This window comes from Pelodiscus sinensis, chromosome 5, assembly GCF_049634645.1.
Source record: "Pelodiscus sinensis isolate JC-2024 chromosome 5, ASM4963464v1, whole genome shotgun sequence".
In the NCBI taxonomy this organism is placed as follows: Eukaryota; Metazoa; Chordata; order Testudines; family Trionychidae; genus Pelodiscus; species Pelodiscus sinensis.
In genome coordinates this window covers 2,105,595-2,127,002 of record NC_134715.1, presented here as the reverse complement: position 1 = coordinate 2,127,002, position 21,408 = coordinate 2,105,595, and the positions used below count along the sequence as shown (strand labels likewise).

The 21,408-nt window shown below is 46.6% G+C and overlaps 1 protein-coding gene across 18 annotated transcripts in view; it reads right to left on the bottom strand.

The window, feature by feature from the left end:
* ADGRL3 (adhesion G protein-coupled receptor L3) overlaps positions 1 to 21,408 on the bottom strand; it is a 635,479-nt gene that overhangs the window by 189,271 nt on the left and 424,800 nt on the right. For 16 of the 18 annotated variants that reach the window (XM_075929235.1, XM_075929232.1, XM_075929231.1 and 13 more), the window contains one exon: positions 8,672 to 8,752. The exons of the other annotated variants lie outside the window; for them this stretch is intronic. In XM_075929235.1, the coding sequence (XP_075785350.1) occupies positions 8,672 to 8,752 (81 nt within the window). The remainder of the gene's footprint in view (positions 1 to 8,671; positions 8,753 to 21,408) is intronic. 18 annotated transcript variants of the gene reach the window in all.

The following is a 21,408-nucleotide window of genomic DNA, read 5'->3' as shown; positions in this document are numbered from 1 at the left end:
CATGGACCCAGCCCCTTGCTTTCCACATGGGTGAGTGAGTTCGGTGACGGAAGGACTGAACAGAGGCTGGCGCCGTGGAAAGAGCAGCAGCAGAGGAGGGATGAGGATCGAAGCGAGGAATGAGTGACTCTGCCCTTTCTTTTCTCTATTCTCATCTCTGAGCTCCTTTCTCCTCCCATAGGCGGTGCTCCCCAAAGGCCCTAATCCTGCCGCCTTTGATCCAGACTCCCTCGGGCAAGACTCCCTTTCGCTGCCAAGAGCACGTTGCCAAAGGAAGTCTTGAGCAAAGCCAGCGGGGTGAAGCCCAGCCCTTTTCCCGAGCGAGAGGAAGACGGGGTGTGCGTCTGGGGCTCCCAGAGGGAAGCAGCAGAGAGCCTGCCCTAAGCCTGGGAGGGCAGCCCGGAACAGGAAGAGCACTGGGCCAGAGAGGGATCTCCCGGGAAGGACAAGCCGGAGGGATTGTGAGGCTCTGTGGGGCAGAAAATGACACCACAGGGGTTTGTTGGGGAATATTTACTGGTGCCAAAGATGACCAGGACCACCCAGGACTCCTGCATTCCCTGTACTAGTCAGATGTGTGTGTTCACCCGGGGTGACAGGGTAGAACAGGGGCCCTGGGGGTGGCAGGGCCTTTCCCTGCTGCAGTCCTGCGCACGCCTTCTCTTGGCCGGAGCTGCCTGCCAAGCAGACTCCATCTTGGCCATGAGGGCGCTAACAGTGCTGCAGGAATGCAGGCCCTTGTGAGAGCGGTCAGGAAGGAACCCAATGGCGCTACCCCCTCACGAGCATACCTAATACTGAACACAAGCCAGGCTGCCCAAAGCAGGCCCTTACACGCCTACCAACTGTGCTTGTGCAGACATTCAAGGGGATCTTTTAAACAAACAACAAAAAGCCCTTCTTTGTTCCAGTGTCGACAACGTACGTCAACACCCGTGTCACTGGGCACCTCTACCAATAGGTGTCATCTAACATAACCGAAGTAAAACGTGTCCGATGACAGAGCCAGTCTTTCCAGTAGCTTAAGTTCTGCTTGCATCACAGCAGAACCCTCCCCAATGAAGTGGTGGCTAATAGTCTAAGCCGGGAACCTTTTCAAGGTCTCCAAAGGGGGTACAAAGGAGAGCCATGTATGCCTCTCCATGAAACTACCACAGACCTGTGCTGATCCTTTGAGAACAGATGTGTACCGTGGAAATCGTCAAGCCTGAAATTTGATCTCATGTATGATTTATGTGTCCTCTTCTTTGATTGCACAAATATGAATACAGCAGGCCCTTTCTGCAGCATGGACTCAGTTCAGAATTAATACCAGATGTCAAAGTGGACCAGGTACCAGGAGGGGAAAGTTACGGTAAAAGCTCCTTTCCATTAATGGGGCCATTCATTCCAATGGCCACTATTCCACAAGGGAGCGGGACATAAATTATGGATTTGACATCTAGTTATAGACGATTATCTTTGACATAATGAAGTTATAATTGAAGGAGTTTGCACGATGTTGGGTTATTAAGTGCCCATTTACTGTCCCAGCACCAGGTGCAGTGATGATAGGCCATACAAATCATTTGGAAAAAAAGCCAAAACGGGCTCCTTTCCTAATGAAGTACCACACATGTTTATTAATTTAACAGCTTGTCTTCTGCCTCCCCCATCTGCTCATTTAAAACAGTTATTTGCCCTATCCCTATTTCAGAAGTAAGTTTGGCCAAAAATAATTAGTCAGGGGAAGGGGGCAGTGGTGGTGATAGGGTTGTTTGAGAAGAGGCTCCTATTGTCAGGCAGACTTCTTCCACAGTGGATCCACGAAGAGATTTTTTGTTTGTATGAGTTTTTAATAGGACATTCACTTCGGATTAGTGCTGCTTGAGTGTGTGCCGTCCAGCTGTTGCCCGTGTCAGGTGGGAGAATGCAAAGTTCCACCGATGATGTCAGAGCTCAATAAAGTGCAACACGAAGCGCTCTGTTGAAGAAAACCTCTGGGGTAGAAGCCCATGTGTGCTTTAAGCTTATCACATAATATTATAGCTCAAGGCAAAGAATACAATTTTGAGGGTGCTTAAAATTAGACCACATGCTAATCTCCGAGGGAGAACTCCCTTACAATGAGAAGATGAATTGGTATACATAAATACAAAAGCCTCTTTTTAAGCAGAGAAGACACCAGGAAAAAGCTTCTGTTTAAACGCAGAAAAAAAAAATCACAAAACAAAATGATTTTTTTTCTTAGTTCCATCAAAATGGTCCAGTGTAAATAGAGGGTTACACCTCTTTCCACATCTGCATGCAGGAGTCAGCGTGCCTGCTCGAAAAAAATGCTCATGCTTTCTGCTGGAGAGAACGCTGTTATCTTCTAAATAAACAGCAATGCCCTGCGGTGCCCCTCTCAAACGGAAACACACATTCGAAGGAAGTGAGTGCAACAGTTCAACAACATTAAAAACGAGAGCGAGAAAGGCACGCAGCTAACCGTTTGTGATGATGGGTAGTTACTGGACTGCACTCATTAAAACACACAGCAACACTGCAGGCCTCCTGAAAAGCTTCCTAGATATTTGTTTATCAAGTCCAAGTCACTAGTAATATTCATTTGCAAGGCTTATTTTTTAAAATAAAACAAAACGTCCCGGTACGGGCCCAACTCAGCCTCCCTGCATACACCTTAGTGCAGTGGCTTTCAAACTGCCGGTTGCAACCCAGCGCTGGGATGTTGGGCGCTGGGTCTCTTGCTGCAAGGGGATCAGGTGAGCAGTGGGAGTGCTAAGGCAGCTCCCTGCTTGTCCTAGCAGTGTAGTCTGTGCTGTGCCCCAGAAGCGGCCGGCAGCAGGCCCTGTTCCTAGGTGGGGGGGTGGCAGAGCATACAAGGTCCCACGCACTGCCCCGTCCCGATCACTAGCTCTGCACTCCCACTGGCTGGGAACCGGCTGCTGGCTGCTTCTGGGGCACAGCATGGTCTGTGTTGCCAGTAGAGGCAGGAAGCTGTTTTAGCCCCCTTGCTGCACCACTGAACGGGAGCCTCTCGAGGTAAACTCCTCCTGCCCCAGCCCTGACCCCGCCCAAAGCCTGAGCCCCCTCCTGCACTCCAAAGCTCTCACACTCAGTCCCCGCCCCCCCATATCCCATGCTCTAATCACATTATGTTGGGTCGCGGCAGCAACGATTTTCTTCAACTGGGTCATGAGAAAAAGAAGTTTGAAACCCCCCGAGTTACTGAACCTCACTGGATTCCATGCGGCCTTGCAAGCTGTCGCCAAGGACCCTGCCGAATTGCTAGGAGATGATGATATAGTGGAATAGGAATGGTTAGGCCTTCACCTGACCCCTATGCCCAGGAAAATAACATAGGGAAGAGGAGGCAGTCAGCAGTCTGTGGCCATAGCTAACTAAAAGGAGGCAGGGGGAAAGGTAAAGGAAGGGACCCAGAGAGAAACAAAAAGGACAGCTCACAGAGCCTGCATTCAAGGTCATCATCTGAACCTTGCTCCCCCCATGCTCCACAGAGCTATATGCTCCAGTATATCTTCCACTGCTGGAGAAACAGATTAAAGCTAAAAAAAGAGACGAAGAATCTGATTGGAGGTGTAAACCGGACAGCTGCCTGGAGAAATCTGACGTCCCCTCTGTTTAACTCACCTATTATTCTTTGTAAAACCGGGGCTCTTCAATCCGTGTCATGTGCATTAATATGTTTTGAAACCATTTCAGCTCAGCTTCACCCATCCCCTGAGTCACCCATCCCCTCAGAGGCTCTACCCGAAGGAACATTTTGCAGAGTGCAACACAGCAACATAGGTTGCCTTTGTCTGCCTAGCTCTAAAGCCAGAGGTGCATTTTATGCTTAAGATGATTCCAAAGAGGAAGTGAAATTTGCTCCCATAAAGCTTTATAAATAGCTGGTGGATTTTTAGTCCAAACGCTACATTTCAGTTATTGCTTTAGACATTTATTCTGAGAAACTTCCCTAATATTAGACATTAGAGTCCCACTTATCTCTGAACTTGTTTACCATCACCTGAAACAAGCAACCCCTTTTGGTAAGGCAGGCTATAATCCTTAGCTCACGAGAGCCCCGCCAGGGGATGCAGAAAAGGTTTCATGTCACAAATTAGCGATTAAGACTTAATGCTCAGGAAGAAAGAACTAGCTGAGCGAATGAACGAGACATCTTAACTAGAAAAGGCTAATAACCGTCCATCGAGAACTAAAACTCCAAAGGGTAAAGGGAGCTCCCCTTAGCCGTATGTGTGAGTCTTCAATCCAAATAGATAAAGTGTTCCCAACCATGCATAAAGAATAAGACAAAGCTATGATTTCTGGGACACTACATCTGAACCAATAGAGCAGTGGACTTATTTCCAGCCATCCTAGGTCTCAGGAATTAATTTGCATATGAATAAATATAAACGACCATATTAACATAGTCCTGATTGCTGTACTAAAGGTAGGTGTAAAAATAATGGTTATGGGTGCTTCATTGATTATACAAATTTAAAACCATATTTTTTTAATTAATGGGGGGTGAGGAAAGAGAAGTAGTTGTAAAGTGGATGCTGATCTAGGGCTTCATTTGTATTAAATGATTTACGGCACCATTACTATGTTTCTATAGTATACCGAGTGGCGACTCTCAGCAATTTCCTTGTAATGTATGGTGACACTAATGTGCTAGTAAACTACGGGAGTTTACACTCTATTCAGTAGTGTGAAGGGTTGGAAAAATGCATTGCAACATCAATGACATGGGTAAATATCACCAGTGATAAAATAAAAAACAAAATACAAAAGAAGACAGTTACCTATGAATCTGCCAGCTGAACGTGACTATAACCTTGGCAGCAACAGCATTCAAAACGTACCATTTATGTTTGCACACAGATGCAAAACCGGGAGGCTTTGACTGTTGCTACCCAGCTTTGCTCAGTTTTAGTGTGATTCCATTTCAAACTGCGAGGTGGACTGCCATGCGCTTTCTGCTGCAGTTCAACACAATGGCTACCTCTACCTTGGGGTTAATGAAGTCCTGAGGTAAATGGATGAGCAGGCTGGGAAGAGAACGTCTGCACTAGGGAAGAGAAGGGAGAAGCCCCAGAGAACCAGGAACAAGATAAGCCTGGAATATAGTAGGGATGTGAAAGTGCCAGCCTTGGCTCATCAGTTAATGCGCATGGTTACATGCGGCCCCCCCATCCCCCACCATCCTGCGTGAAAACGTGTAACCACTGAAATGTTTAGCAGTTACATGTTTACTTGAATAAAGGAATTTTAACTTCCCTAGACTATAAGATGGGGTAAAGAATAAGCCGTCCATGGACAGTGTGCGGACAGAGCATGCTGCGTGCACACTGGTTCCTACATAGGCTCCAAGCCAACCCCAAAGCATGTGATGCAATGTACAGTGCATACAATGTGATGTGTACATGGACTCATAGAACACTAGAACTGGAAGGGACCTCAGGAGGTCATCAAGTCCATCCCCTGCCCTCCCGGCAGGACCAAGCACCGTCTGGATCACCTCGACAGATGTCTATCCACCCTGCTCTTAAACATCTCCAGTGCTGGCGATTCCACAGCCTCCCTAGGCAATTTATTCCAGAGTTTAACCGCCCTGACAGGACATTTTTCCCTAACGTCCAACCTAAGCTTCCCTTGCTGTGCATAAAGGAAGAGATTTGCTGTGCACTTTTGGCTGAGTGTTATGCTCTGTATCCGCTCCCCCTATGGTTGAATCTGCCCAACTCACTGTAGCTTTGGTCTCTGACAAATAAAGGAACTGGAGTGACAAGACTGGAGTCAGACCGAATTCCTGGGGAACTGTGCAGAAGAGGACTCAGGAGAATTCCAACGGGCGTGATTGGGGGCAGAACACTAGAACACTAGAATACTAGCCTCTTCTGCTTGGGGGGGATGAGACTCTCTCCTCTGCCTCGTTTCCTAGTGTGCGCACATCCCCTGGATTTCTGAGCTCCCTCCCAATAACAGGGGGGCCCACCATGAGGGATAACCCGCCCCCCAACAAATCCCAGCAACATTAATCACCTCTGCAGCCAGAGTTACTGGGCAGTTACAGAAGGAGTGTCACACAAGTAAATAATGTACTATTGCCCTTTGGGCAAAGATGGTTGGAAAACTGGTTTTGCTGGGGCTGAGAACAGGCCACGCCAGGTAGACACGATGGCGCCGTGTGATGGGTACGGGCCACTTCCCCCTTTCGTCACGTCAAGACATGGATGTGTCACTCTGCACCCAGCCTGTGGATGAGCTATGTCCGCCAGAAAGCCCGTTGCAGTGGGCTGATAAGCCTGGGGCAGTTGGATCAATGCCTCAGCCCACGACAACACCAACTCTGGCTGCTGCTAACCGAGTCCCCCTTGATCTGCAGAGAGCTATGGTGCCTATTGAAGTGGCGTGGTGCGAGGTAACATCAGACACAGCTCTGAGAGGCTGGGAGCGTGAGTCACCCAACCTGAGACATCATCTGCCTAGCTGGAGTCCCCTCTTCAGACAGGTCACACAGCTGCCAAAAAGACTCAGAGCACTGAAAGGCTACGGCCACTGTTCGGAGGCAATGGGGAAACAGCTGAAAAGCCACTGCAGACAAAAGGACAATGCTGCTGGGGAGGTGACAGGGGTATGAAGCTTTCGGGGCTTGGGATTCTCAGCCCCCCCTTTTTGGAAGCACACTCCACTTTCTTTCATGAGAAAGATCAGCTTTGGCGAGAGACGGAGATCGGGCCACGGACTCTCCTGTCCCAGTTGTTGGGAATGCAACTGCATTTGCTGGGCAGGGAAAATGATGAACCTGCTTCCATACAGACTCAGCCCCTTGGCCGTGACCTTTACTGCTGCACGGCATTAGCAGGCACTCACATTGACAGTGAAAGGCAGCGCACGCTTTCCATTTGGAGCGGGGGTGATCAGGACCCAATGATATGAATGGCAAAAATCCCATGGACATCAATAGGGCCAGCGCTGTGCACACAGTATGCATGGATTCAGGCTGCATAGGTCAGGGTAACTTTGGGGAGCAGAGAAGGCTTCGGTGCCCATGCACAAAGAGACTCCTCAAGTTCCGGATACATGGGTGAGGGGGCGGCAATTGACGGGTAAAGTGATAGAAGCCATAGAAAGTCAATTCAGATCTACTTCCTCACGCCAGGAGCACTGATGGGTCTACTCACACTAAGACACCAATCCACTGGCGTACCCAGACCAGAATCTGCCCCCTGACTTTACAGAGCTCCCTCAGGCACCAATAACTACAGGGCTCCTCACAGGCCCAGGGGTCCCCTCCATGCCACGTTAGTTGCAGAATCACAGCCTTCGAGTGTGAGGTTCTGGGGACAGAAAACACTGCTGCACACCAACACACAAGAACCATCTGCTGGGCGAACGAGACGCCCAGCGGGATAGCAGGAACGCTGCAGAGTCACAGCATTCCCCCGCCAATTGTGTCTTTCTGCTGAGCCTGCCCTTCACATGCCTAGCAGACCCCTGGACGCTAATGAGTGCAGGGGCTAAGGCAACTGAACAGGCCCTAGCCACATGCTGTCACGTGGCAGTGTACTTGACCGCATAATGACATGCTGCACTGAGAAACACGCATGGGGAATGCCACACGTCGTATAGGTATGGAGCAGGAGGAGGGCAGGCATTCCCATGCTGGATCAGACCCCCAGGTCCATTCCGGGCCATGCCTGGTCTCAAGCACTGATCAATCCAAAAAGCTGCTGGGCATACCGCAGACGGTAGCTGTGGAATAAGCTGCCCAAAAGGGAATTCATTCCCATATATTTCTTAGCTGCTCAAATGTATTTATTTAAAGGGGTCCCTAAACAATTTTCTAGGTGGCAATTACTGAGTCCTTGGTTTCTTCTTTCACCTACAACAGTTCTGAAAAATTGATCACCATCACTCGCTCCCAGTCCCTGGCCAAATGTTCCTCTCCTCCAACCCCAAATGTACCACCCTACTTTTAAAATAAATATCCCCAGGGCAGAGCAAGAGATGGCTCCATGTCCATCTTTGGTTTTAACGTGTAGATCTTCCTACAATGCAGCCACAAACGGTTGACTCGGTATCTTCGAGCTGTCATAACTGAGGACACGAGGCCCGAGTAAAACAAGCATGGAAAAGATCTAAGAACACTGTAAGCAATCAGAGTACCTCTTGTAGTGGCTAATCTGCTTCCCAAAGTCAAAGCCAAACCCACACTGTACTCTGCAGGACAGAAGGGGATAGGGAGCGAACTCCGAAGCAAGCTGTGCAATGGAACCACTCTTACTAATGGTGCAGCCTCACCACCCTTGAATAGTTGGAGTTCCACAAGCTCCTCCCATTCCTTTCCCACCGCTGCCTGCATCAGAGTGAAGAGAGTCACCACCAAAATCAACGGTGCAGCAGGATCAGAGAGGGAGGTACTCCAACCGATATGTTATTTAGGAGAAATAATGGCCTTGGGATAAAGCTCAAATCTATGAATGGCATGGAGGGTCTAAGCCGAATCTATTGCAGGTGTAACACTATTTAAGTCAATGGAATTAATTTGCCCCTGTGCCCTTTGGTGGCATACCATAACTCTCTTCTTGGAGACTCTTCTGCATATACAAATAAGACACATTCATGCCTATGGCTACGGGACCGTGCACAGGGACAGACTATGTCACCGACTCACCCTTCGAAGGCGGTCTCTCTGGGTCCGAATCCAGATGGATTGGTGGAGCGATGTAGGAAACCTGCCCGTGGTGTGCCTGCCCTGTGGAGAAATCAAGGCTTTCAGTGTTTCCTGTTTCACATTCAGATCTGTAAGGGGTTTTGTTAGACACACACATCACACGCTCAAAACAGGACTAACAACAGGTTCAAACACATTCTACTTCATCATGTATTTTTCTTGCACATAGAAATGAATGAAGATGATGAACCTTTCGGAGGACTTTTGTCCTGTCAATATGTATATCAAAATGTTTTTGCTTCCTCCAAACAGACATTATTGCATGTTTAAATCTAACAATATCTCCCATTGCCATGCTTAGTGAATGGTTCCACATGCTTGCTCATCATCACATTTCTCCTGGGATCCAATATGAACTGGTTTAGAAAAGCCTAATTGCAGGTTCATAATGAATTTTGCATTGCGCTTGGTTATGGGGCCTCTTATCCAGTTTCTGTTGCGGATTCTCTGTGCTTCAAACTTGAGGGGGAGGGAAATCATTCACTCTTGTTAATCTGACTCCAGCAGTTCTAGCTTCCAGCAATATTTACATTTGTTGCCTACAAGAGCTTTTAGGCCTGGTATACAATAGAGGGGAAGGTTGACTTAAGATACACAGCTCCAGCTACATTAATTGAATAGCTGGAGTCGATGTATCTTAAATCACCATCCACGCAACAGGAGGTCAACAAGAGCAAATGCTCCCATCTGCTTCCCTTACTCCTCATGAGGAGCAGGCGCATCCTCTGAGTTTGATTTAGCGGTTCTTCACTAGACATGCTAAATCAAACCCCAGAAGATCAACCATGGCAAAGTCGATCTTCCACGTAGGGTAGACATGGTCTCAGTGAAAGTATGGCATAAAATACAGCAAACAGTGGCTTGACATTTGTCTACAGTACATGTAAAGTTGAGCATGCAGAAATTACAGTCACTGTTACCTGAATTAAAGCTCTTTAATAGCCAACAGGCATCTTACAATGTTCTTTAGTTGCTAAAGACTTCATTTTTCTCCAATGGATCACTAGGTAACTGCTTATTTTGTGAAACTTTTATTTATAATAAAAACATGTTATAATTCATCTATTTATTGTAACAATTTTCTGGGCTGTTAATCTCTTTTTCTAAACAAGGAAAGTTAATGGTACATAGATTATGATAACAGCTAGAATAACCTTCCCGTTTCAAGTAATATTCATGCTGTAATAAAAACAGTCGATTCCTCTTATGAGGCACATTCCAAATAATTAATATGGCTCCCTGTTGCCATTTGCTGTTGTTGCTCCAAGCAGTTTTCAAGCTACCCTGATAGACAGTAGAGAATTGGTAACGTCTAGGGTTCTTCATAATGACATCCAAGAACACTGGGAGTGCCCCATGCTGGTATAAAGCAATATACTGAAAACATCTCGTCAGGGGTGTAAAACATTAAATGGAAAAAAGAACGTCTGCATGGAATGGGCTATATTTACTGCTTTGCACTGAGACTGACTCAGATAATTTGCATTATTAGCCACTGCAATAATTGTATGTTATTCGTGTTTAAATCGGTCGATATGTCATAAACTCTATATTTGCTTTTAAGTGCTTTCTCACAGGAAATCTGTGTCATGCAAACCCATGTCTGATAGCACTTTAAGGGGCCTTTCACTTCTCAGTTGCATGCTTATATCCCATTTAATGTCAACAGCAAATAGAAGTCACCATCGGATAACTGTTCAGTCATGAGATAGGAGTTAATTGGTTGGTCTCTCTCCAGCTCGGGGGTAGATCCATTGCAGGATCAAAGCTTTAATGGCCTAAAGGTATGGCTTTCACTTAAGGTGCCACAGGTAACGGTCCCGAATCCTGGGGAAGTGTCAGAGGAGGTCGTGAAAATGAAAGGAGCTTTGATGCGATCCAATGGCTGAAATTTGAGGCCAGACAAATTCAGATTGAAAATAAGGACACTTTTTAAAAGCTGTGAGGGTAATTAATGACTGGAACAACTTATCAAGGCATGTGGTGGATTCAATATCACTAGCAATTTTTAAATCAAGATTGGCTATGCTCTAGTTCAGACAGGAATTAGCTCCGGGAAGTCATACGCGCTGTGTTATGTACAACAGCCAACTGAACAACCACTATGGTTCTCTCTGGCCCTGTTGAGTAAACAGTGGCTTCGTTATAACCAGGATTTCACCCTATGGAGCTATGCTAGACTAGACGGGTGATAGCCTGGCCCAGCTGAAGTCAGTGGGGAAACTCCTGTACTGGGCAAGGAGTCCACTCTGAATTTTCATATCTTGTGGATTTCTCTTCATCTTCCATAGACTAGGCCAGATCCTAATCTGATGCAAATTGATGTCACTTCATGGAGCTAATCAGAATCCTGCTGATTTGCACCACCTAACGATCTGATTCAAATGTCGTGTAAATGAGTAAAACAGTCCTCCCCCTCTCTCTGGGTATATAGGATAAAAAGTTAATTCCTGTACTCAGCTGCTTTCTACCTTCAGAACTATCAAGTCTCTGTGAGAAAAAAACCCTCATTTTCTTTGCACGGAGTTATAACTAATGGCATTGTTTTGTTAATTCAGTCTCGTGCAGCATTGCCAACTCTTGCAATTTTATTGCTAGTCCTGGAACGTATGCAGTATTTGACGTTTACTTCAAGCAAGCCTATGGCCTTCCCGTGGAACCCCATCGGTAGCGCGCGCGCGCGCGCACACACACACACACACACACTATCTTGTGTTTTTAGAGCCAGTCTCATGATGCTTTGAGATAACTTCTGATGTGGAAATGTCCAGGACTAGCCATCCTGTCTAAGAACCCTGCCAAGCTTGAATGCCTGTTGGCTAAGCTCTGTCTAGATTGTCCACCTAGAGCTCCTACTGGTGGGCACTTGCTCACACTAGTAGTAATACTGAAGTCAATGGGATTATTTGAGTGAATGCTTCAAAATGTGAGTGTTGCATGCTCTAACCCACTGTTTCTTAAACTGTGTTCTGTGGCACACCGGTGTGTCGCGAGTGCAGTCAGAGGTGTGCCGCAGAGAACAGAGTTCAAAATGGCCACCCTTAAAGGAGCAAGCGACCTCCCCACCAACCAAAATCTCCTTGGTTGTTCCACATTAAAAAAATACATTGTTTGGTGTTCCTTGGTCTTAAAAAGTTTAAGACACACTGCTCTAACCCATGGGACCCATGGCTGTATGAGGCAAAACACTGCTTGAGAAGTAAGGCAGATCCATGCCAACGTTTTTAGGAAATTACAAAAAACCGCTTTAAACAAATGGTCCATTTTCTAATAATAAAAAAAAAAAGTAAGTCTCCACTACTGAAAGAATACCAGAGGTCAAGAAGGCTCTTTTCTGAGGAAAAGTTGGGCATGCCTAGAATGATAACAGCTTGCATTGCCCTCTTCAAATCCCATTCTGTCTATAACCATCTGGTGTTCCTGAAGCTGACTCTTAGGTAAAAATGTAAGCAGCAATCAAATGTAATCATCAGAGGAACTGAGAGATAAACTTGCCAATTTCATATCTAATCTCTTCCTTCGGGTTTCTTTTTCCCTCTCCCTGCTTCTCGTCTCGTTTGTCATTGTTCTCCTCCGCCACATTAGCAATGTCTGAAGGAGCATCAAAGCGGTGGCATGCTTCACTTGCTCAGGAAATGAAGTCAGTGATTGCGGATCAACAGTCAGCCAGGGGCTTCTCCCCATTGACGGAAACAGGAAAAGGGGGACAGATTAAAAGGAGGGAGGGTCTTTTGCTGAAGGGTAGCGTTAAAAGCGATGGTCATTGAAAGAAGCTTGGCAAATTGTAACTCAGTAAGCCCCATTGGACTCTGGGATGTTGACGAATACTGAATGAGTGGACGGCTTCAGAACCCTGACAGATTGTGGTTGGGCAGGAGCACAGGCAGGGTGTGTGCTCGCACACACAGAAACCAGCATGTGCAATTTGTGTTTTTTTTCAGATCTGATACAGGAAAAACAAACTCAGTGGCTGTGTAGTGAATTTAGAGATAGCGCTGTGCAAAAACATCGAATTCACTGTTGCAACAGACCTCTCCAGACTCCCCTTCGTGGACTGAGTCATAAGGTATAAAAAGCGATTGACAATTTTAGGGACCAATCACAAACTATCGATACAACAAACATTAATTCGTCTAGTCTATCGAGTTAAAAACCATCTCCCTAAAAATGATACAATCGGACAAAGCTCATTGCCACTGTTCGGCATTCCACCTGCTGGTGTAGCCAACTCCCGTGACGCTCTCAAAGGGCTTGGAATATTTGGCATAGTTTCGGAAAGTCTCAGTTTCTGGAGTTATGGGAATAGGTCAGAAACTCGGGATTTTTTTATTAAACTTTAGGCTGCAGGATTGCAAAAGCAGGGAGGAAACAAAGCCTTAAGGATGAAAAGAACAAAGGCAGCAAATAAAAAGATTAAAAAAAAATCTCATTTTTTTTTATGCTGACCTGTTCATTTGGGAGGGCCCGTATCATGATTTTTCAATGAGTTTATATTACTGTTAGTAGAGGGGAAAGAGAAAAGAGGAAAAAAAACTCTGTATTGCGTCACCTTCATTCTCTCTGGGTACGTGGCATCATTCTTGATCCCAGCAATTTCACTGTTATCCCTGAATGTGAAACTTTCACAGAGCAACATAAACAAATGTTATTGAAAAACAAATATTCAAAGGGCAGTTGAATTCAGGAGTAGCTGCCATTACTAGAGACAACTTAACTGTTAAACAAAACAAAAAAAACCCAACAGCACCCCCCCCACACACACACACACAAAATTTCAAGTTGGTAGTGGCCCTTTAAATGTTTGAAATAGTAGACATTCCCTTGGTAGGCTGTTTCCCAGTCTATCAGTTTTCAGTCAGGAAGACTGGCTGCAATATTTCTTTTCTCTGAACTCCATCCAATTTCAACCAAAAAGAAGGCCGGAACTAAGCTATTTCATCTAAGCTATTTATTCATCCTTCACCACTGTGGTACCTAAGTTCCACCAATCGTCAAACGGATTCTATCCACACAACACCCATGACAGTAGGGAAGCACTGTATTCAATTTCACATGGAACAGAGTAGATTAACTAAGGCTAGATCTGTATTGTGGAGGAAGGAAGTATGGATTAGATAAATGGACTATAAGGTGGCTAGATTGTCTGGCTCAATGGGAATGATCAATGGCTCAATGTCTGGCTGATGTTCAAGCAGAGTGTCCCACGGGTCAGTTATGGAGTTGGTTTTGTTCAACATCTTTATTGATGACTTTGGATGAGGGGATGGATTGCACCCTCAGCTAGTTCGCAGATGACACTAAGCTGGGGGAGACAGGGCAGGGCATTACAGGGCAGGGACAGGGTCCAGAGTGACCTAGACAAATTGGAAGTTTGGGCCAAAAGAAATCTGATGAGGTTTAACAAGGACAGGTGCAGAGTCCTGCACTTGGGACAGAAGAATCCCAAGCTCTGCTACAGGCTGGGGACTGACTGGCTATGTAGTCGTTCAGCAGAAAAGGACCTGGGGACTACAGTGGATAAGAAGCTGGATATGAGTCAACAGTGTGCCCTTGTAGCCAAGGCGGCTAACAGCATATCTGCGTGCATTAAGAGGAGCATTGCCAGCAGATCTAGAGAAGTGATTATTCCTCTTTATTCAGCACTGGTGAGGCCACATCTGGAGCATTGCGTCCAATTTTGGGCGCCATCCCCTTTACAGCAAGGGTGTGGATGCATTCAAGAGGATCCAGTGGAGGGAAACCACAATGATTAGGGAGCTGGAGGACTTACAAGGAGAGGCTGAAGGATTTGAACTTATTTAGTCTGCAGAAGAGAAGAGTGAGGGGGGATTTGGTAGCAGCCTGCAACTACCCCAAGGGGGGTTCCCAAAGAGGATGGAGAGAGGCTGTTCTCTGTGGTGGCAGATGACAGAACAAGGAACAATGGTCTCAAGTTGCAGTGAGGGAGGTGTAAGTTGGATACTGAGGGGGGGGGGGGAGAAACGATTTCCCTAGTAGGGTGGTGAGCAGTGGAATGGGTTACCTAGGAAGAGGTGAAATCTCCACCCTAGAGGTTTTTAAGTCCCGGCTTAACAAAGCCCTGGCTGGGATGAGTTAGTTGGGGTTGGTCCTGCTTTGGGCAGCAGATTGTACTTGACCTCCGGAGCTCTCTTCCAACCTTAGGATTCTATGATTGTAAGGTCGGCTTAAGGCACACAATTCCAGCTACGTAAATAATGTAGCTAGAGTCAACATACTTTAAGCCAAACTTTGATGATCTTCCCAAAGTGGGAGGTCAATGGGCCAAATGCTCCCATTGACTTCCCTTACTTCTCACAACAGCGAGGCGTACCAGTGCCAATGGGTTCCCTCTGCATTTGATTTCATGGGTCTTTACTAGACCTGCTAAATCGACTGCCAGAAGATAGACCAACTACAGCCTTGATCTTCCCATAAGTCCAGATGTGGCCTAACTTAGGCCAGGTCTCACAAGATGCCTGTGGTGGAACCACAACCCAATGTCTGGTTTTGAGTCCAACTCCTGTGCTCTGTCCAATGGACTGAGAGATTTTATTTTTTCTTCTGTCATAAGTTGCCTTACATATTAGGTGAACATTGCACCAAACTGTGACATGCTATCAGATTGCAAATTCTTGTTCAGTTGAACCTAGGTCTCTTTTTTGGCATCATATTTATCCTCCCACAGATCACCAATGATATTTATATCACTTTTTGCAACATGCTAGCTTGCATTTCTGAAAATGGAATTTAATTTCATACTCATATTCCTTAGCCACTCTGGGTCCCTTTGTACTGCTGCACTCCCCACCAATGTTTCCAACACCTCCCAGTTTAACATCATTTGTGAACTTAATGAAGACTGTTTGCCATCTCTCCCAAATCATTCAATAGAAGTTAAATAGCACTGAATTTTACACTGGTCCCTGTGGTTTTGTTTTCTTCCTGTGTGACTAGCTTTCAGTCTATGTGACATGCTCCTGGACAAGTCAATGTGAATCCACTGTTTGAAAGATTTCCTGAGACATGATATATTAAATACTTTTTATCTATTACTGCACTGTATTTACCATGTCTGCTTCAGCCTCTGATTTAATGCTTCTGCTTTTGTCTGGTATTGCTTGTTCTTTATAAACCACTGTTGGGTTTCACTCATAGTTTTGCAATCATTTAGATGTTAGCCAAACTTTATGTTAATATTGATTTGTTATTTAACCAGGATCATTACAACTGAAAGTAAGCATCGTATTTTTTTTTAACCATTCTCTGGGGAACCACCCAGTTCCCCATGAGTTTTTAAGAAAAGGGTTATTATCAATAGGATGGTAAGTTTGATAACTAGTGCATCATAGGATGGATTTTGTCCAAGCCTGGTGATCTGCCTGGCTACGTCTACACTGGCCCCTTTTCCGAAAGGGGCATGCTAATTTTCAACTTCAGAATAGGGAAATCCGCGGGGGATTTAAATATCCCCCGCGGGATTTAAATAAAGATGTCCGCCGCCACTTTGAAGTAGGAATAAGAGATCCTCTGGAATAGGGATTTATTACGGAGGATCAGGCCAGTCTAGACGCTTTTTTCCGGCTTTTCCCCAAGCCGGAAAAAAGCGGCGGACATCTTTATTTAAATCCCCCGGGGGATATTTAAATCCCCCGCAGATTTCCCTATTCTGAAGTTGAAAATTAGCATGGCCTTTTCGGAAAAGGGGCCAGTGTAGACGTACCCCTATGTTCAGATTCTTTTATGTATCTCAATTTTTAATCACTATTTTTAAAACCCTCCCTTCACTTTCCCATTTGCAGAACCTACTTTCTTTAGTTTTCTTTTGACAGCTAGACTTTACAGAGCAGTTAGTTAAATCATTTTATAGCTTGCATTGATTTTGTCCACCTCCTTATTTATTAATGCAAGTATTATCTAGTTTATCTTTTTCTTCTGTCCCCTTAACTCCTATGGTTAGCACGAACGCTCAGATTTTCTCCCCTGGAGCTTATTTTTCCTCCTGTAAGTCTTGAATGACTCCTATAGGGAAAGTCTCAGAGGAGTAGCCATGTTAGTCTGCAACTTTAAAAAACAATTCCGAGATTTGTGGCACCTTAGAGACTAATACAATTATAGAATGACAGCAAGTTTCAAATGCACACTAGAATGGCTGGAAAGGCACATTGCAACAAAAGCCACCTCGAGGCTCCCGAGCGCATCTGCATTCTGTCAGTGGTACAGCCGGGTTTGAGAGGAGAATGATATGTCCACTGGCCTCTTCCAGGATAGTCCAGTGACCACACCTGTGAGTAGTCACGTTCGTTTGTATGCCGATACCTGCCCTTCTACAGACGGCTAGTAATTTTGGACTTGTAAGAATAGGGATTACAGAAAATGGTTGCCTCAAAGGAACAGAGGACACGGGACCAGAGGTGGCTAGCAAGACTTAAAAGCAGCTTCTCCAAAACAATGCAGCATTCATTCATTCACCCACAGGTAGGAAGCACGCAAAGCAAAGGGTAGAGCAATGAAGCTCTACCGGCACATTTCCCTTTCTCAACGCTCGACTTTCCTGGCACACTTTTCTACACGTCAGCCAACCCCACTCCCCTCCATCTCCGCACTGAAAAGCGCAGGACCGCTGCTGCAGTTTTGAAACATGAGTGGTTTTCTCCCCCTAGCCTGCCTGGGGCCCCACATTCAACATCTCACCCCCTTTACTACTCCTGGGTTCCTCTAACATTTAGAATGAGCCTTTTGCTGGTAAGCTGTATTGGGAGGAGTGAACTGCTCTTAGGGGTATTCTCCAATGAACAGTCTCCCCATTATTCCCTCGAGGACTCCGATCTGAGCCATTGTTTTATCTTCCCGCCTTGGATCCCTTGGCAAGCCCTTTGGCTCTCTGTGCTTAGAAGGTAGCCTATCACAAATCGACCCACAGAGCCATGCACCTTAGTCACAAGAAATAATACAGGGCTCCCCTAGTTTGTCTCACACAGGGAGGCCAAAATGTCCCAGGCTTAGACAGCCATAGGAAGTAAACATCTCTTATCGGTGGATATTATGCCTATCGCAGAGAGGGGAGTATTGGATGCACCTCCCTGATCTGGCACCCCCAGAACCTGAGTGGTCCCGAACTAGGGAGTTTGCCAGAACAGGGGAGGTCAAGGTTACCCTCCCAGCGCTCTGGGGCTCTGGCCCTGGCCCGCCACCAGCACTGGCCCAGCCTACATTCCCCACTGGTCCCTGACCACCCCCCACTCCGAGTCGGTCCAGCAATGGTGCCAGACCAGAGCGTGCTGGATTTCTGAGGTTCATCCTGTGTAAGTAAACACATTTGAAACACAAGGTGTCTGTATTTATAGAAGTAATGTGAATTCCCTTGGTCATGGGAGCCAGGTTCCTTGTTCCTTTAGAAAGTCACTCTGATGATCTAGTAGAGAACGAAGACTGGTTTCAAGCTGCGACTTGCCAGGCAGATGCAGAGTTCCTAGGATATTGGGTATGGAGCATTGCTGGGTGCTAAGGAGGGGCTGGGTCAGAGAAAGGAAGCACCACCAAGGAAGAGAGGTGGGAGAGGGAAATAATTAGCTAAGCCCTCGGCATGTAAAAGTGGAAATCTCTACCCAGTATCTAGCTGGGGCTGCGTGAACAGCCAGCCTGATAAAACATGATTACCGGCTCCCGGAATGCATCACGCCTATCTTCAATTTCCACTCCGCCTTTAGGCCTTGGCCGTGCAATCTGATTTGCATGGGAGGCCCTTGGCACCCATGCAGAACAGCAGGAGGTCCATGAGGGTGCTGTAGGTCAGTTGTGCTGATTGACTGGAGCCTATGTCACTGACACACGAGACCCCATCTGCAGCATTCCTGAGTCATCAGCCCCACCCGACTTTAGCGGGAACTAGGGATTTCTCAAGGTGCTTCTGGGTTTTAGGGGCACAAGTCCTACCGAAAGTCACCAGGATCGCACTCTACTATGCCCTAGTTTATATCGGCAGCAGTTTAATGATGACAACTTAATATGCAATGCCTCCTATTAGAAATCTCCTGCCCCATTATTTCAGCAATCAAATCTCAGGTGAAAATTATCCCTCTGGGTCTTGCTGCGCCGGACTATTTCAGTATTGTCCTCTGACCTGGCACCAAGGAATACGCTGCAGCTGGTGGAACAAAGCAGTCCCGTCACTTGAGCCTTTCTGCAGAGCGCTGAGCCAGAGAACTGACCAGCAGGGCTTGCTGTTTTCAGAGTGCTGCTTCCCGAGCGTGCCCAGCATGCTAAAGGAAACATGACACACTGAATTATGCTCCCTCCCCAAGGTGCTTGCTAGGCTAGGAAATGACACTCCCCAATCGCTGCCGCTAAGGAAAACCAACCAAGGAAAAGGAGGCCTGTGCGGAGGAGATGAAGGCAGAGTGGGATTCTGGAGAGTAACAAAACCAACTGAACTCAGGAGAGGAGAACTCGTGTATGAGAATGGCACCGAGCAAGGTCAGCAGTGGCCAATATAACTGAGACCATCTTGCTGTAAGGTCTGGTAGCTGCAAGGCCATGGGTGGACTGATGGAGTGATGAGAGCTAGAGTTTGGCCAGCTGAGAGTCCGTACCAGAGGATGAATGGCAGAACCAGGGAGAAAGGGGTGTACGCTGGAGTCATAAGCCAGAGGCAGACCCTGTGATCCATGCCAGAAGTCTGATGCTGGCGTGGAGCAGAGGCTGGGACCAAGAATATGAAGCCAGAGCAGGGAGAAGTCCACCGGGGCAGCAGCCTCTCTGTCAGCTCTAAGGCAACTGGGCTCCGGGGCAAGCAATGGATGCGAGGACTCAGGCCAGCCGCTGGTCCTGGGCCGCCTGGTGCCTTGCAGATGTTTTCTTGTCTTGCCTCAAACACTGTGGCCTCCAGCCCCTTCGCAACATAATGGTCTGGATCGAAAAGCACGGTAGGCTGTAGGCCAGGCTCTGCTGAGCCTTTTGCTTCCGACAGGACTGCACGCTTGGGACAGTGCAGGTTAGAGAAAACCAAAGAACCCATTGCTGTGCAATGCCATCCAGTACCTCTCTCCCAGGGCAAGGCTCCTGCCTTTGGTGCATGTTAATGACTTGTCTAAACTAAGCTAAACTGTCCAAGATGATGGTTCATCTCCTGCATCCCTGGGATGCCACAGAACAGATAGATCATTGGCAGAAAGATCTCTTTAACCGTAGCGGCATAGGATTGGAAGGAACCTCTAGATGTGACCAAGCCCAGTGCCCTTATGGTAGAACCAAGCTAGTGCTCATCTCCAAGACAGTTGAATTAATTTAGAGACTATGGACACGCCCACATGTAAAATGCTGTATCAGTACAGCTATATCACTGTAGGTCTCAAGTGAAGACATCCTTATGGCACCAGGAGAGCCTCCTCTGTCGGAGTACTTACTCAGACTCATAGGCTACATCTACACTGGCATGATTTTCCGAAAATGCTTTTAACGCAAAAGTTTTCCGTTAAAAGCATTTTTGGAAAAGCACGTCTAGATTGGCAGGATGCTTTTCCGCAAAAGCACTTTTTGCGGAAAAGCATCCGTGGCCAATCTAGACGCAGTTTTCCGCAAAAAATCCCCGATCGTCATTTTCGTGATCGGGGCTTTTTTGCGGAAAACAATACTATGCTGTCTACACTGGCCCTTTTGCACAAAAGTCTTTCGGAAAAAGACTTTTGCCCGAACGGGAGCAGCATAGTATTTCCGGAAAAGCACTGACAATCTTACAGGAGATCCTCAGTGCTTTTCCGGATATTCAAGCGGCCAGTGTAGACAGCTGGCAAGTTTTTCCGTAAAAGCACCTGCTTTTGCGGAAAAACTTGCCAGTCTAGACACAGCCATAGACTTTAAAGTCAGAAAAGACCATTATGATCATCTAGTCTGACCCCCTGCACATCTAGAGGGGGACAGAATCTCACCCACCCCTCCTAGAATAATCCTCTCACCTATATCTCAGATATTGAAGCCTTCAAATACTTTGAAGACCCCAAGATGCAGAGAATCCTCCAGCTGTGATCTGTACCCCATGCTACAGAGGAAGGCGAAAAACCTCCAGGGTAGTTAATCCACCTCCAAAGAGGGGTTAGCTAGGTCGATAGGAGAGGCCCTCCTGACAATACAGGTTGAATCTCTCTAGTCTGGCACACTCTGGTCCAGCACCATCCATGGTCTGGCAAGCTTTTAGTTAGCCCACTGTCCACTTAGCATGAGTGTGGCCAGGTTTCCCATGGTCCCAAAAAGTTTGTTTACAGCCACTAGTCCCGGCTCTGTGTTCTGTACTGTTATTTAGCTCTAATTTACCCCGCAATGTCTTCTAAGAGCCCAGCAAGCAGTGGAAGTGTTGGCAATGCTGCTAGGCAATATTGACCTGCCATGGTGCGAAAAATTCTCTGGTTTGGCACCTGTCAGATCACGCAAGTGCCGGACTAGAGAGGTTCAACCGGTATAGCACCATCACCACTGGGGTTTTGGTCATCATCGCTGTGCCACTATGGAGTGTGGATTTTCCACACACAGGCAACATACACTAAAATAAATCTGTACTGTATATCCGGCCTTTGTTTTTATAACACCAAGTCACAAGCTTTAGTAAAAGCAGTATCTCCACCCCCTTCTCTTCTCTGCATTAAAAATCCAACCCTGTTTATACCTCCTGCTGGCCACAGTCCCTT